We start from the raw sequence: 12,905 nt of genomic DNA on the forward strand, positions 1-12,905 counted from the left end.
GACTGTGGAGGAACATGCCCCCGCTACCACCCAGACCCCGTCAAGACCTGAAAAATGCTTGTTAGGCCTTGGCCTTCACAAACAGCACCTGGGCTAAGCTCCTCATGAGTTTACTGGATATAATCTGTCCTAGGAATCTAACAGATGTTTATCAAGAATCTACTTTTCAAAGAACAGACTTAGAAACTTTTTCTTTCCTGAGTAACAACCCAAGTGGGATAGTATTTTTGTTGTTGAACCTTCAACCGACTCAAACTGTGGCCAGGATGGAAAATCACTATGACTAAAGCCTACTTTCTTGCAACCTTCTAGAAACCAATCCAAAGTGAGACCCTTTGAGCTCTCAATCAAAAGGGGCTAATGCATACTGAAGCCCACTCGCTAATGACACTATAAACTGCAATCCAAAGTCTTACTGAGCATTCTATTCCCAGAACATAAGAGAGTGAATGTGTATATCTCAAACACAGATGATGGGATGGCTGTGGAGTCAAGCAAGAACTGTTGGTAATTAACAAGAACTGTTGATGCCAATAAGCCACGAGAAAGAATGAGATGTGGCTGAAGAAGGAGGGCAAGGTGAGACAGGGCAGCACTGAAACACATCCTTGTAGTTCCTGCTGGTAAGCACAAGACAGTGCAGCATAAGCACAGGACTGAGTGGCAAGAAGTGGGCATGGACTATAGGGTGGGACTAAGACCACTAAAGACCCCAAAACCCCTCTGACCCATTTCCAGGAAGACCTGAAAGAACAGACTGTGCATGATAACTAATTTGCATAGAAAATGAGAACTCCATCTTCAGGATGGGGAAACCTAGCCATAAAAAGGTACTCTGTAATTTCCATGCCACCTGTGTAATTTACTAATAAAACTTTCTGATTCTCTGCAAACCCTCTGAGTTTTGACATTCCTTTCAACCATGAGCCTTCATGAATCTTAGATGCTTCCTTCTCCTTCAAAGTGGGCCATAATACATTCCCTGTCCCCTTGTCCTCTTGGCCCTGTGGGGGACATGATCAAAGAGGTGACAAGGGACAGACACACGTGTGTACCCCCCACCACCAGGGCATGGCTCCCCCATCACGCCCATGCTGTGTCCAACAGAGATCAGTGGAGACAGGCACTGGATCAACGTGGCTTTATCTACTGTGGCAAAAAAAAATAATAGTTATTTAAACAAACAAAACAAAACAAAAACCAAAATCAAGACCTAAACACATAAAAAGGAGAAGGGATGGTGTTGGAGCCACCAGGCCCCAGGCTGAGTATCACATCTGCCTGGCCCAAGCCCACTTGTCCTGGTGACCTGGCACACTGGGCTGAGCCACACCGGGGCCTCCTTGCACCAGCTGTTCCATTTGTGCTCATCCCTGTGCAAGGCAGCGTCCAGCTGACACAGCCTCCTCCCCACACACACCCACCCACGAGGAGGAGAAAGCCTCAAGCAATGCAGGTGGGCTCAACGTGCCAGTGACGGGCGCCTTGGCATTTAGTAGGAAACAGGGCATCTGTCCAAGTTCTGTATCAGCAGCATGGGGAGGGAGGGATATAAAGAGAAAAAAAATGGGCAAAAAACCAAAAACAACCCAAAGCCGTGAAACAGCAGTGCTGGGGGCAGACTCAGGGGATGCCAAACTGTACAACCAGCTCTTCTTTGGCGTCGACACGGATCTGTGAGAGCGCACTGAAGGCGTAGGCAGCTATCCGGGACACCTGCGGGCACGAGGACATGGCTGTGTCACCAGGGCGACTGAACCTCACGGGTATCCCAAAGAAAGTGTCACAGGTGGTCAGCTCCAGCCCTAACAGGTCCCTAAGCCTCTCCTGGGCTTTGTCCCCACCTCTAACAAGGCCTAAAACCTGACTTAGGCTTTGCCCTCAGCTCAAATGAGTTGTGTCAGGGCTCTGGGCAAGCCAGGAGGGCAGCACTGCTCCTCCAGGATGAGGATGTGTCTCTGGGGAGCATCTCAGGGCTCAGCCCAGCCCTGCTCACCTGCTGCAGGTCTGCGAAGGGGACAGGGTCGCTGGCGAGCACTTGGTGTGGTTGGTTGGTCAGAGATGGCAGCAGTGGGAGCTTCTTCCAGTGTGCCAGGTTGTTGCTGAGCATGGCCAGGCGTGTGCTGTGAGGGGACAGCAGCGAACATCAGAGCCATGCCAAGGCATGGGAACACCCACAAGATGGGAGCTGCACCCCCAGGGGGAGAAAGGGAGAGTGCTGCTGCACCCACAGCATCCAGCCCTCTTCACTCCCTGCACCAGGAGGATAAGGGAGCTTCCAGCTCTCCCAAACAGGCACCTCTCAAGCAGAAGCACTCACATCCAGCCCCCCACCACCTGCCCCAAGGGCTGGGTGAACACAGGAGCCCTTTGTCCTGGGCTCTGCTGCTTGCACTGCCATGGGCCCTCCCTGTGCAGGCTGCACCCTGCTCTCTGAGACACAGCAGCCCTTCTACATGCTGAGTTCACTCCCCCAGGCCAAAACCCCGGGGACCTGCCAAGGACACACACGGCTGGGAAGGGACTGTGGGCACCCCAGGGGAGAGGCACAGGTCCCACCTGTACTGCCTGGCTCTGTCCATGTACTCGTGCTGCTCCATGCCCTGGGAATCCGCTGCTGACACGTCGATGATGTTGCTGCAGAGACACAAGACAGTGGCTCCCACTGGAGCCTCACTGCTCCCCCTGACTTCCCCACTCAGAGCATCCTCTGAGCAGGGCAGACAAAACCCAGCACCCTAAAACAAACATCCCGAGGCCAAACTCGCCCAATGGATGCCACCAGCTGGACACAATGTGCCAGGCTGCAGTGGCTCTTTGCCAGAAAGGAAAAGCCAGGGACCGTTTGCCCACAGCTGCCCCGGGGCAGAGGCAGGCAGAGGCTGCAGGAAGCTGGGGGATAGTCTCAGCTCTGAGGAGCTTGGCATGCAGCCACCAGAGAAAAAAAGGAACCTCTGGGAGGACAGTTGTGCTCAGAAGATGTCGTGAGAGCCCCGGTAGCAGTCCCTGGGCTCACAGAGAACCCGGGCACTTGCCCAGGGCCCAGCTGCAGCCCCACCGTGTGCACCCCACAGCAGAGCAGGGCTCAGAGCTGCTGTGACCCTGCATGTTGGACACACACCAGTGGCCACCAGCTCCCCAGTGCCAGGCAGGGGAGCAGAGGGGCCTAGGAGCATCCCAAAGCCCTCCCAGCCAGGCCAGACACAGCCCTCTCCCCACATCGCTCCTGAGCACTTGAGGAGAAGCTTCCTCAGAAGGGAATTTGGTGCTGCTGCTCCCCCAGCCACCCTCTCCACATCCCCGTGGACTCACTCTCTTATCCAAACCCTGCCCCTAGTTCCAGCCCAGCAGCCAAGGGGTTCCCTCACATCTGGGGCCTTGTCTCTGTGTCCCCATGGCGCTCAAAGCTGAGGGAGGGGACTGTCTGAGGGCAGAGGGACACGGAGGGCTCTGCCACAGCCCCCCTTTCCCCTCAGCACCTGGCTGACCACCGGGGCCCACGGCCAGGCAGCCCCCAGCTGCGTGCCACACGCAGGGTCACCGCTGGTCCCCGAGGCTGCTGCCTGCCCCACGGGCACAGCCTGAGCCTTACATGGCTGTTTTGGCGAGGATGGAGGACAGCATGGCCTGCTCATCGGTGCGGGCCGACGGCAGGTTGTGGTAGCTCTGCTCCGCTCCGTTCAGCACCTTGTTGGGTGGGCTGGCCGCCGGCTCCAGCAGCCGCTTGGTCTCTTCCTCCTGAGGGAAGGGCAACAGCAAAATCAGCCCTGGATCCCCCACAGCAGCACCATTAACCCCACGGGATGATGTGAGTCTCACCCTTCCTGCACCTGCCAGGAGGGCTCCCTGTGCATCCCGGTGTAAGCCAAACCAGCCTCGGCTCTGCCAGGCGCCTCTTGACCCAATTCTTCTGCTTTTTCCCAGCTGAAGCCCCCCCCTACCCACAAAGGCAGCAAGTGTGGCTGAAATCAGGCAGCACATTTGGAGTGGCCGATCCTGCGGGCAGGAGTCTGCAGCCACCAGCAACCTCCACCAAGCCCTGGAGCTAAAGAGGACCTACTGTGGCCCCAGCCCTGACTGGGCACCTCAGAGGGCCCACCCTGGCATAGCAGGGGGCTCACCAGCTGCTGCTGGTGCTCCAGCCCCTTCTCCAGCCCTGTGCCCTTCTCTGGACATGCTCAAGCCCTTCCATGTCTGTCCTGTCCTGAAGGGATGCTCAGCCTGTGACCCACAGTGAGCTGGCAGTGCAACCACTCCTCCACACATGCCATCGGTGGCATCTCCAGCTCCTCTCCGGCCAGAAGCCTCCTCTCCCCTTCCTCCTGCTGCAAAACGCTGCTGCGATGCTCTAGCCCAGGCCCTTCTCCTTCCTTTCTCACGACACCAGTGGGGACGGGCTGTCACGGCCGAGCTGTCGCCGCACCCGCGGATGAAGTTTCGCGGGACAGGTGACAGCCCCGGTTCTGGCCGGGCCCCTGAGCTGCGCTCCGCTCCCGCTGTCCCAAGAAGGAAAAGCTGGCGCTGCTCCCGCCGGGGCCGTCTGGGGCCTTGGACTTCCACCTGCAGCGGGCCGGGGGAAGGGCCTGGCACGACCCCCGAGCCCCCGCCTCCTGCCCCTACGCGGGCCCCGGGGGACACAAAGGCGGCGCGACACACGCGAGGAACGAGTGACACGAAGGCGGCGACAGGCGGGAGCAGCGCCCACAGACTGCCCGGGAGCGGGGAAGCGCCGGGCCCCGCCGGGGACGCGCGCCGCCTGCCCCCAGCGCGGCCGGGCAGCCCCGGGGGAACCGGGAGTGGGGATTCGTGCCCCTCCCGGCGCCGCCCCGCCGCGGGCCGCGTGTCCCCCCGGCGCCAGGCCCACCTGGTCCGAGGCCTCGGCCTCGCTGCTGTAGCAGCAGCCCATGGCGAGCGCGGCCCCGGCTCCGGCACGGGCCCGACGCGCGGTCACGTGATCGCCGACTCGCCCCGGTCACGTGAGCGCCGGGGAAACAGACGCGCGCGCACGCGCACGGCCGCGCCCGACGCCGGGGGCGCGCGCGGCGGAGTCACGTGGGACGGGCCGGGCCTTGTCACGCGGCTCTGCGCGCGCGGTCACGTGTCTCCTTCCAGGGCAGCGCCCCCCTGTGGGCGCCCATTACCAACCGTGTCCCGTGTGGGCGGGAACAGCGCAGGGAGGAGTTCCCTCCTTTTCCTCCTTTTCCCCCTTCAGCCCTGGCACTACAGCTCTCGAGAATTCTGAATTCCCTTTTTGGGACGGTAACGAAAGCATGTTCTCGCTGCTGTGTCTGCTCTGTCTCAGTGCAGTCCCCTGCAGGCCCACAACAGATCCCATTGACACCCAGTGCTCCCAGTGCCCCTGTGGTCCCTGGGCACACTGTGTTCCCAGGGCACACCGATTCCCAGTCCTCCCAGTGCCCAGTGCTTCTGGCGCCCCATGCTCCTGTTGCACAGGGTTTCCAATACCCAATGTTCTCAGGGCACAGTAACAGGACTCTAGCTCCAGAATCAGACCACAGCTCTGACTACTACACCTCAGTGCTGGGACCCCAGGGCCCTTGTGCAGCTCAGGACTACCTCACAGCCCCAGCCTGGCCCCGTCTCCATTGCCAGCTGCCCTGAGCTGGTAACCGGAGCTCTGATAACAGCTGCAGCTAAGGTGACACCATCAATAAATAACTGAGTGGCAGCAGGATTCCACAAAGGACTGCCTGCCTCTGCCTGCCTGCAGTGTGGGGACAGGTAAGTGCCACCCCCATTGCTCTATCCTGTCGCTGTGGCTGGGTATCAGCCCTCAGGGTATTGGCAGCATGGTGTGGGGATCAGGGTGTGAGGTGCAGGAGCAACACTGCACCCAGGTGGGGATACAAGGGGTTGTGTTGTACAAGGCCCCTCTCAGCAGCACAATCCCCTGGGATGCCAGTCCTGCCAACCCAAATCTTCTGGACTCTGGCAGCAGAGTCTCCAGCACAGGGACCTCCACAGCATCCTGGGAAAGGCATTCTCTCCCTGCAGGCCCAGCAGCACTGGGGCCCAGGGAAAGGTACATCAGAGAAGGCACAGTACAGCCAACTCATGGCACGAGTGGGAGCTGTGAGGCTGGCACCCGGGAAGGATGCCCTATCCCTGCATCCCCTGTGAGGGGACAGATCTGCCTTGTTATGGTTTAGGGCTCACAGTGCTTCACCGATCTCAGCACGGGGGAGATTTTCAAAGCCTAAGATTATGCTACTGATAGTGGACACAAAGGTGCAGAACTAACTTCCCATTTGGCAGAACTGCCAAGATGAGTAGGACACTAACAAAGTGAACTCAGCAACTATGCAAAAATCACAGCCTCGCTCGCGTGTGATGGTGTCTCCGGCGATTGCCCTGGCCTTCCTGCCCTTCCTTGTCACCCTGCTGATCCGGTACCGGCACTACCTGCTGCTGCTGTACCGGGCAGTGCTGGTGCCCTGGCTGCGGGACCGGCTCACCGGCACCTCGCGGGAGCAGCGTGCCTTCCAGTACCTGCTGACACACGCCATCCCTGGGGACCCCCACCACATCCTGCAGACCTTCGATCAGTGGTGCTACCACTGTGAGCACCTCAGCTGCGTGGGGCCCGACAAAGGTGAGTGCCACCCTTGGCACCTCCGCCCTGCCCGGGGCTGGGGTGGCACAGGTTTGTGGGTGCTGAGAGGCACGTGCCACGCCAGGGCGGATCGTGGAGCGGGTGCTGTTGGAGCAGGCACCGCTGCGGGTGCTGGAGCTGGGCACATACTGTGGCTATGGCACCGTGCTGCTGGCACAAGGGCTGCCCCCAGGGGCCCGTCTCTACACCATCGAGGGGGACCCCCGACACGCCGCCGTGGCCGAGAAGGTCATCCGCCTGGCTGGCTTCAGCGAGGAGACGGTGAGCACCAGGGCTTTGGGATAAAGCCCAGCTCTGCACCTGAAACTGGGGAGGGGACGGGTGGGGATCCTTCACTGCTGTGGCAAGGACTGCAGCACCTGCTGGGCAGTGTATGTGGGAAGAGAAAGGTCCTGTCCCACGTGCACCTCTCACCGTCCTGGGAAGCAGGGAGGTGGGTGGGCACCCTGACACCCTGCCCCAGCGACTGAGGGTGCTGCAGCACAGGTGGAGCTGATCGTGGGCCCCTCGGAGGAGGTGATACCCCGCCTGCGGGAGAAGCACGGCCTGATGAACGCCAACTTGGTCTTCATGGATCACTGGAAACGCTGCTACCTGCGGGACCTACAGCTGCTGGAGAGCCACCAGCTGCTGGCTGAGGGGGCCACCATCCTGGCTGATAATGTCCTCTTCCCTGGGGCACCCCACTTCCTGCAGTACGCCAAGACCTGCGGCAAATACCACTGCAAGGTGCACCGCGCCAGGCTGGAGTATTTCCGCGGCATTCCTGATGGGATCGCCGAGCTCCGCTACACCGGCACCCGCTGAGTGGGCAACAAGCCTCTGCCTTGTGGTGGCCACGGGGACCGTGGCAGTGCCAGCTCCCCACACCCCTGCCTCTGCCTGAACAAGGGCTCTGGAGGAAACACACTGGCTGCTGTGGTCTGTGGTGGGGGACACTGGGTGATGACAGGGCTCATTCCCCATGCTGCTCCTGCGGTGCACAGGGAGGTCTGCCAGGCACACCAGGGATGGTGGGGAGCAGCCCCTGCTGGCCCTGGAGGCCTCAGACACCAGATCTGGGGTTGTTTTCTTGAAAACTGAGTTTATTAGAAAAGATGTGTCAGCTCCATTGTGCCAGCTGGCAGTCTCCCCTCTGGCTCTCCTGGGGGCTTTCCTCTGAACCCCCTGTCCCACACAGCAACCATGGCAAGGAGATCTTCACTGAACTGTCCCCCAGGGCCATGGCGGGCAAAGGCTCACCTCCAGCCTTCAGCTGTGGTTGTGGCAGAATCAGATCATCCACTGGTCCTGATCCTGCTCTGTCCCCTCCATGTCCACCTGGGAAAGAAAGAGGTTTGAGATCTCACACCAGAGGGAGTGAAGGAGAAAACAGCACCCCCAGCTCACACTCAGGGTCGCACACACTTCACATCCCCTGCTTTGGGGTCTCATCCTATTTACCTCATTGATCTCCCCATCGTCAGGAGACTCATTATAATCATTCATCTCGTCCATATCCTGCATGTCCTCATCATCTTCTGAGTCCTCTTCACTGTCTTCGTCGTCTTCATCATCCTCCTCCTCGTCCTCATCATAGTGCTGTGGACACAACAGCTCCAGCAACTCGCTATCTGCCCCTCAAGCCCTGTGGCATTCCCCACTTCCCTGCCCACACACCCACCTCGGACGCTGGCTTTCCTATGGGCACCAAGTTGTTGTCCTTCTCAGCGATGCTCTGGAGCTGGGGAAGGGGCAGAGGCGGGTGAGCACGGTGACAGCTCTGTGACACCCCAGCAAGCAGGTCCTCCCGGCTCAGCTGCTGGCTTGTGTCCGTCCTGACCACGCCAGTTCCAGCCCCAGTCCCGCTGCTTTCCCTGGCATCCCCCAGCCCAGCAGGGAAGAGCAGCTTCACATCTGCCTCAACACCCGGGCACCAGGCAGGGTGGTCCCAATGCCACTCTGGGGCTGAGGGGGTCCGAGGTGTCCCCGTGTGTGGCGTGAGGAGCTCAATCACAAAGCTTATGGATTTCTTTATCAAAAAAGAGCCAAATCTGAGACATCTGACCAGCCAGACAAACACAACCACGGCAGATAATTAAAGCTCAATTAAAATACGTCAGCACCTCTTACCCAGGGGGACTTGGAACCTCTTGGAAGTGCTGGGGTTTTAATTGATTTACACTTTATTATTTAATTATAAAAACTTAATTACTGAGACATTTCTTGAAACTGTAATCAAATAGATGTTTCCCCCCCCCATACTCGGGGGCACTGCAGCACCGAACCACGCTCACAGCGCACACGTTTGCCAGTTACCAGGATCACAAACCGCTCCTCGCCTCCCTCGGGAGATCAGTTCATTAATTAATTTGGAGCTGGTGCAGGAACCTCGGTTCAGCAGCATCTTACCAATTAACCCCCACACCGTAAACGAGAGCTCCGGTAACAGCCCGCACCGAGGCAGTGTGGCACACGGATGACGGGCACGAGACCGCGCTGCCCGAGCTGACGCCGAAACACGGGCACGGTCGGTGAACACGCGTGGGGAGCGACACACCGGAGAAACCCCGTGCGCCGGGACCATCGTGAACCCCCACCCGGGCACTGCTTCCGGGCTGCAAGGAGCACCCCAGCCGTGCCCGCTGAAGGAGCGGGGGGCACTTCGCCAGCCCCGAACCCGTTCCCGGCCTCCTGACACCCGGCCCGGCGGCTCCACATCTCCCCCTACCCTGTGCCCACCCAGGCCTGGTGCTGCTGCTCCTGCTGCTGCAGCTCGGTCTCGTCAACGCACGGCCGGTCGAGGTTGAACCATAGGGACTCTGTGAGGCGGGGCAGTAGGGAGGGGAACAGCGTGGACATGGCGGGAGCGGCGGGAGCAGCACCGGGAGCAGCCCCAGGCCGGCGCCGGCCGCCGAGCCGGAAGCGCAGTCCCACCCGGAAGCAGTTCCCGCGCTCGGAGCATGCGCACACCGAGAGCCGTTGTGTCTCGCGGGGCCAGGCCCACAAGGGGAAGGGGGCGTGGCCTAGGGCGCCGTTTGATTGACAGGTACCAGGGTGATTGACAGCCCAGGGGCCGCGCCCCACGCGCGTCCGAGTGTGGAGCCGCTGTGACAGCCCGGGTATATATAACCATCCTGAGTTATCTGTGACCACCCAGTGGGGAGGATCTGTGACCCAAATGAACGGGTGTCTGTGATCCCCACAGAGTATCTGTGCCCCCCTTGGTATATACACGACTAATGGTGGGTTTGTGACACCCACGGTTACCAGTGACCCCAGTGGGGAGGTATGTGGGATCCTCATGGGGTATCTGCTCCTTTCGGGGATAGTGTTATCCATGGGTTGGGGCACCTGTCATCTGCGAGGGGGGTATCTGCGACCCCACTTGGGGGTGTCTTCCCCCCTCCTCCTTATCTGACCCCCGGGACATTTCTGACCACCCCATCACCTTGGACTTATCTGCCACTTCCAGGGTATCTTCCCTCCCCTTCCAGGCATGTTTCCCACTGGAGGGTTTCTGTCCCTCCCCAGCCACAGGTGACTCTTCTGCCCCAGGGGATCTGCTCCCTCCTCCATGGGGCATCTGTGATCGCCTGGAGTACCCGTAATTCAGTGAGGGGTGCTTGTCTCTACCCTGTGGCCACCTGTGACCACACAGGGCTACCTGTCCCCACCAGCAGCATCTCTTACCTACTGTGCTGCTCCCGGTCACTCACAGGCACCCTGTCCTGTTGGGGACCATGCCCTGCCCCTTGTGCTGCTGTCAGGGAATCAGGCCACCTCCCACGGGAGGGAAGGAAAAACATCCCCCGGTGGATTTTGGCTGGTGCTGGCCCCAGCCAGGCACCAGGAGGATGAATTCCAGCTGCAGGCAGGGCTGGGGGGGCCCCATGATAGGCACGAGTGTCAAGCCAGGACACAGCATGGTGCCAGGGCGGGGTGCGGTGTCTCCTCCCTGCCCTCGGTGCTGCCCAATCCGCCACATTCCCGCGTCCCGTGATCAGTGGCCAAGGGTTGTGCTGCGCCACAACCTTTGAGAGGAGCCGTGCTTGTCCCGCGGCACCTGGAGCCCAGCTGCCCCCCCAGGTAAGAGCCCTGACCCCTGGCACCCCCCAGGTGAGATGCCTGACCCCACTGTCGGTGGTCCCGGGCAGTGACCATGTGCTGCCGTGCTTCCACATGCACCGTGGGGGGACTTTGTCCCTGCTGTCACCACGTCTCTCAGCGCTGCCGTCCTGACCTGCTGTTCCTCTGGCAGAGCCATGGCAGCGGTATTGTCTCTGCTGGCACTGCTGGCCTGGCCAGCTGCCACCGCAGCAGTGACGGGGGACTCGCTGCTCAACGTCTGCATGGACGCCAAGCACCATAAAACAGAGCCTGGCCCCGAGGGGCAGCTCTATGGGCAGGTACGGTCCTCATCCACTGCGCCAGCACCCACTGGTGTCACTTGCTGTGGGGCCACCAGGATGGAGGCTTGGGGGGGCTCTGTGCCCCAACATGAATTCCAGTCCCCAGTGCCACCCACTCATGGGCAGTGGTGCTTTCCCTGGACCCACAGCAGGTCCCAGCTGAGCCCTGGTGGGTCCTGGTGGGTCCCAGCTGAGCCCCAGCTGCCCCGGTGCAGTGTGTCCTCTGGAAAGACAACGCCTGCTGCACTGCCAACACCAGTATGGAAGCCCACCAGGACCAGTCCTACCTGTACAACTTCAACTGGGACCACTGCGGGGCCATGCCAGAGAAGTGCAAGCGCCACTTCATCCAGGACACGTGTCTCTATGAGTGTTCTCCCAACCTGGGGCCGTGGATCAACCAGGTAGGTGCGGACCCCACCCTCACCCACCCACCAGGATCACTGGGGTGAACTGGAGGGAACTGGGGGTCCTGCAGGCAGACACCAGCTGGCGGAAGGAGCGGATCCAGGATGTGCCACTGTGCCAGGAGGACTGTGAACAGTGGTGGGAGGATTGCCAGGATGCTGTCACCTGCAAGGTCAACTGGCACAAGGGCTGGAACTGGACTACAGGTGAGGGTGGGTCGCGGGGCAGCCCCCATCATACCTCAGCCCTCCTGTGGGTCTTCAGTCACCCTCAGTCTCGCTGCAGAGGAGGTTGTGTCCACCCTCCCTGGTGGCTGTGAGTGGGTCAGGGGGTGTGAGGGTCCCCGTGGCATGTGGGGTGATGTGGTGGTAGACCCTTTGCTGCCTTGAGGTCAACTCTGTCTCCCCCAGCAATGCCAGTGGGACCTGTCTGCACCCCATGCGCAGGGCACCAACACCCATTTCCCAGAGCCCTTCACCCACTTCACCCTTCTGCCTGCCCCCAGGCACCAACCAGTGTCCCAGGGGTGCCATGTGCCAGAAGTTCAAGTTTGTGTTCCCCACGGCGGCTGCACTCTGTGAGCAGATCTGGTCTGGCTCCTACCGCTACACGTCCCACCACCGTGGCAGCGGTCGCTGCATCCAGATGTGGTTTGATCCCGCCCAGGGGAACCCCAATGTCGCCGTTGCCCAGTACTACGCCCGTGGCAATGCTCCTCCGAAGTCCCAGCTCTCCATCCTGCTGTCTCTGCTGCCCCTCACCCTCCTGGCCCTGCTCTGAGCAGGAGGGGCGGCGGGCAGGAGCAGGCAGTAGATGGTCAGGGGCCTCACCAGGCTGCCTTGTGCCTCCCCATGGGATGTCCCCAAGTTGTGTTGCCCCCTGGCTCATGAATAAATGCTCCTGCCTTGCTTGGCGTTGGGGTGCTGTGGGGCTGAGGGTTGGTGGGGGGCAATGGGATGGTTGAGGGAGATACCTGAGGGTGTCTGATCCTGCTTCTGGTGGGGAGATGACGCAGACATCACTCCCATTCACTTGTGCCGACCAACCTGGCTACCCGGCACTGCCTCCCCCAAATCCCTGTGCCGGGCAAAGCCACAGGACTGCCTGCCACTAAGGCCCAGGGGGATGGGACAGCTGAATGTGTCCTGGCATCTGACACGGCTCCAGGACTCCGGGCGCCACTGACATCCTGGGGTGCACGGGCTGAGACTGGGAAAATTATGGGGGAAAAGGGGAGGACACCCCGAGGTGTCCGAGGACCCTGAGGTGGGAGCATGGCTGTCGAGGGAGTTCTGCTGGTCCAGAGCCCGCTCCAGGGGTTCCTTTCGCCGCATCCTCCGTGTCCCTAGCTGTGCGGTGGCACCGTCCCGATCTCTGGGCCATGGAGAAGTCCTCGGTTTTGGTGGCGACACCGGGTGGCGCCCCCACTTCTTCAGCGGCTCCCCTGTACCTTCGCAGCGCCGGTGCCTTCA

General features: G+C 60.5%; 4 protein-coding genes across 5 annotated transcripts; 2 read left to right on the forward strand and 2 right to left on the reverse strand.

Moving 5' to 3' along the window:
• Nucleotides 1–1,126: 1,126 nt before the first annotated feature.
• Nucleotides 1,127–5,017, reverse strand: LAMTOR1 (late endosomal/lysosomal adaptor, MAPK and MTOR activator 1). 2 transcript variants are annotated; one of them, XM_066340615.1, is made up of 5 exons: nt 4,865–5,016; nt 3,593–3,738; nt 2,560–2,637; nt 1,997–2,123; nt 1,127–1,716 (listed from the first exon to the last, which is right to left on the reverse strand). In XM_066340615.1, exons 1-5 carry the CDS (start codon nt 4,904–4,906, stop codon nt 1,624–1,626), a joined length of 486 nt encoding a protein of 161 aa, XP_066196712.1. In that variant the 5' UTR covers nt 4,907–5,016; the 3' UTR covers nt 1,127–1,623. The 2 variants fall into 2 exon arrangements, with proteins under 2 accessions (XP_066196712.1, XP_066196713.1); XM_066340616.1 differs by lacking the exon at nt 2,560–2,637 and having other exon boundaries at nt 4,865–5,017.
• A 1,325-nt stretch (nt 5,018–6,342) lies between these two features.
• LOC136375231 (transmembrane O-methyltransferase homolog) lies at nt 6,343–7,441 on the forward strand. Its single transcript, XM_066340618.1, has 3 exons — nt 6,343–6,613; nt 6,699–6,895; nt 7,121–7,441. Exons 1-3 carry the CDS (start codon nt 6,352–6,354, stop codon nt 7,439–7,441), a joined length of 780 nt encoding a protein of 259 aa, XP_066196715.1. The 5' UTR covers nt 6,343–6,351.
• Nucleotides 7,442–7,698: 257 nt separating this feature from the next.
• Nucleotides 7,699–9,554, reverse strand: ANAPC15 (anaphase promoting complex subunit 15). Its single transcript, XM_066340617.1, has 4 exons — nt 9,356–9,554; nt 8,298–8,357; nt 8,078–8,215; nt 7,699–7,954 (listed from the first exon to the last, which is right to left on the reverse strand). Exons 1-4 carry the CDS (start codon nt 9,473–9,475, stop codon nt 7,907–7,909), a joined length of 366 nt encoding a protein of 121 aa, XP_066196714.1. The 5' UTR covers nt 9,476–9,554; the 3' UTR covers nt 7,699–7,906.
• Nucleotides 9,555–10,857: 1,303 nt separating this feature from the next.
• LOC136375232 (folate receptor alpha-like) lies at nt 10,858–12,341 on the forward strand. The gene is made up of 4 exons (XM_066340619.1): nt 10,858–11,022; nt 11,241–11,429; nt 11,504–11,639; nt 11,939–12,341. The coding sequence occupies exons 1-4, from the start codon at nt 10,879–10,881 to the stop codon at nt 12,211–12,213; spliced, it is 744 nt and encodes a 247-aa protein (XP_066196716.1). The 5' UTR covers nt 10,858–10,878; the 3' UTR covers nt 12,214–12,341.
• Nucleotides 12,342–12,905: the final 564 nt, after the last annotated feature.

The sequence above is a fragment of the Sylvia atricapilla genome, chromosome 2 (genome assembly GCF_009819655.1).
Source record: "Sylvia atricapilla isolate bSylAtr1 chromosome 2, bSylAtr1.pri, whole genome shotgun sequence".
Taxonomy (NCBI): Eukaryota; Metazoa; Chordata; class Aves; order Passeriformes; family Sylviidae; genus Sylvia; species Sylvia atricapilla.

Excerpts from the sequence above, each read along its gene's own strand:
- LOC136375232 (XM_066340619.1), top strand. The coding sequence starts at position 10,879 with ATGGCAGCGGTATTGTCTCTGCTGGCACTGCTGGCCTGGCCAGCTGCC. Across the intron at positions 11,430-11,503 it reads TGGGGCCGTGGATCAACCAG|GCAGACACCAGCTGGCGGAA; the intron begins GTAGGTGCGGAC and ends GGGGTCCTGCAG. Across the intron at positions 11,640-11,938 it reads GGGCTGGAACTGGACTACAG|GCACCAACCAGTGTCCCAGG; the intron begins GTGAGGGTGGGT and ends GCCTGCCCCCAG.
- ANAPC15 (XM_066340617.1), bottom strand. The coding sequence starts at position 9,475 with ATGTCCACGCTGTTCCCCTCCCTACTGCCCCGCCTCACAGAGTCCCTA. Across the intron at positions 8,216-8,297 it reads TAGGAAAGCCAGCGTCCGAG|CACTATGATGAGGACGAGGA; the intron begins GTGGGTGTGTGG and ends TTGTGTCCACAG. Across the intron at positions 7,955-8,077 it reads ACGATGGGGAGATCAATGAG|GTGGACATGGAGGGGACAGA; the intron begins GTAAATAGGATG and ends TTTCTTTCCCAG.
- LOC136375231 (XM_066340618.1), top strand. The coding sequence starts at position 6,352 with ATGGTGTCTCCGGCGATTGCCCTGGCCTTCCTGCCCTTCCTTGTCACC. Across the intron at positions 6,614-6,698 it reads CTGCGTGGGGCCCGACAAAG|GGCGGATCGTGGAGCGGGTG; the intron begins GTGAGTGCCACC and ends GTGCCACGCCAG. Across the intron at positions 6,896-7,120 it reads CTGGCTTCAGCGAGGAGACG|GTGGAGCTGATCGTGGGCCC; the intron begins GTGAGCACCAGG and ends GCTGCAGCACAG.
- LAMTOR1 (XM_066340615.1), bottom strand. The coding sequence starts at position 4,906 with ATGGGCTGCTGCTACAGCAGCGAGGCCGAGGCCTCGGACCAG. Across the intron at positions 2,638-3,592 it reads ATCCTCGCCAAAACAGCCAT|CAACATCATCGACGTGTCAG; the intron begins GTAAGGCTCAGG and ends GTGTCTCTGCAG. Across the intron at positions 2,124-2,559 it reads GACAGAGCCAGGCAGTACAG|CACACGCCTGGCCATGCTCA; the intron begins GTGGGACCTGTG and ends GTCCCCTCACAG.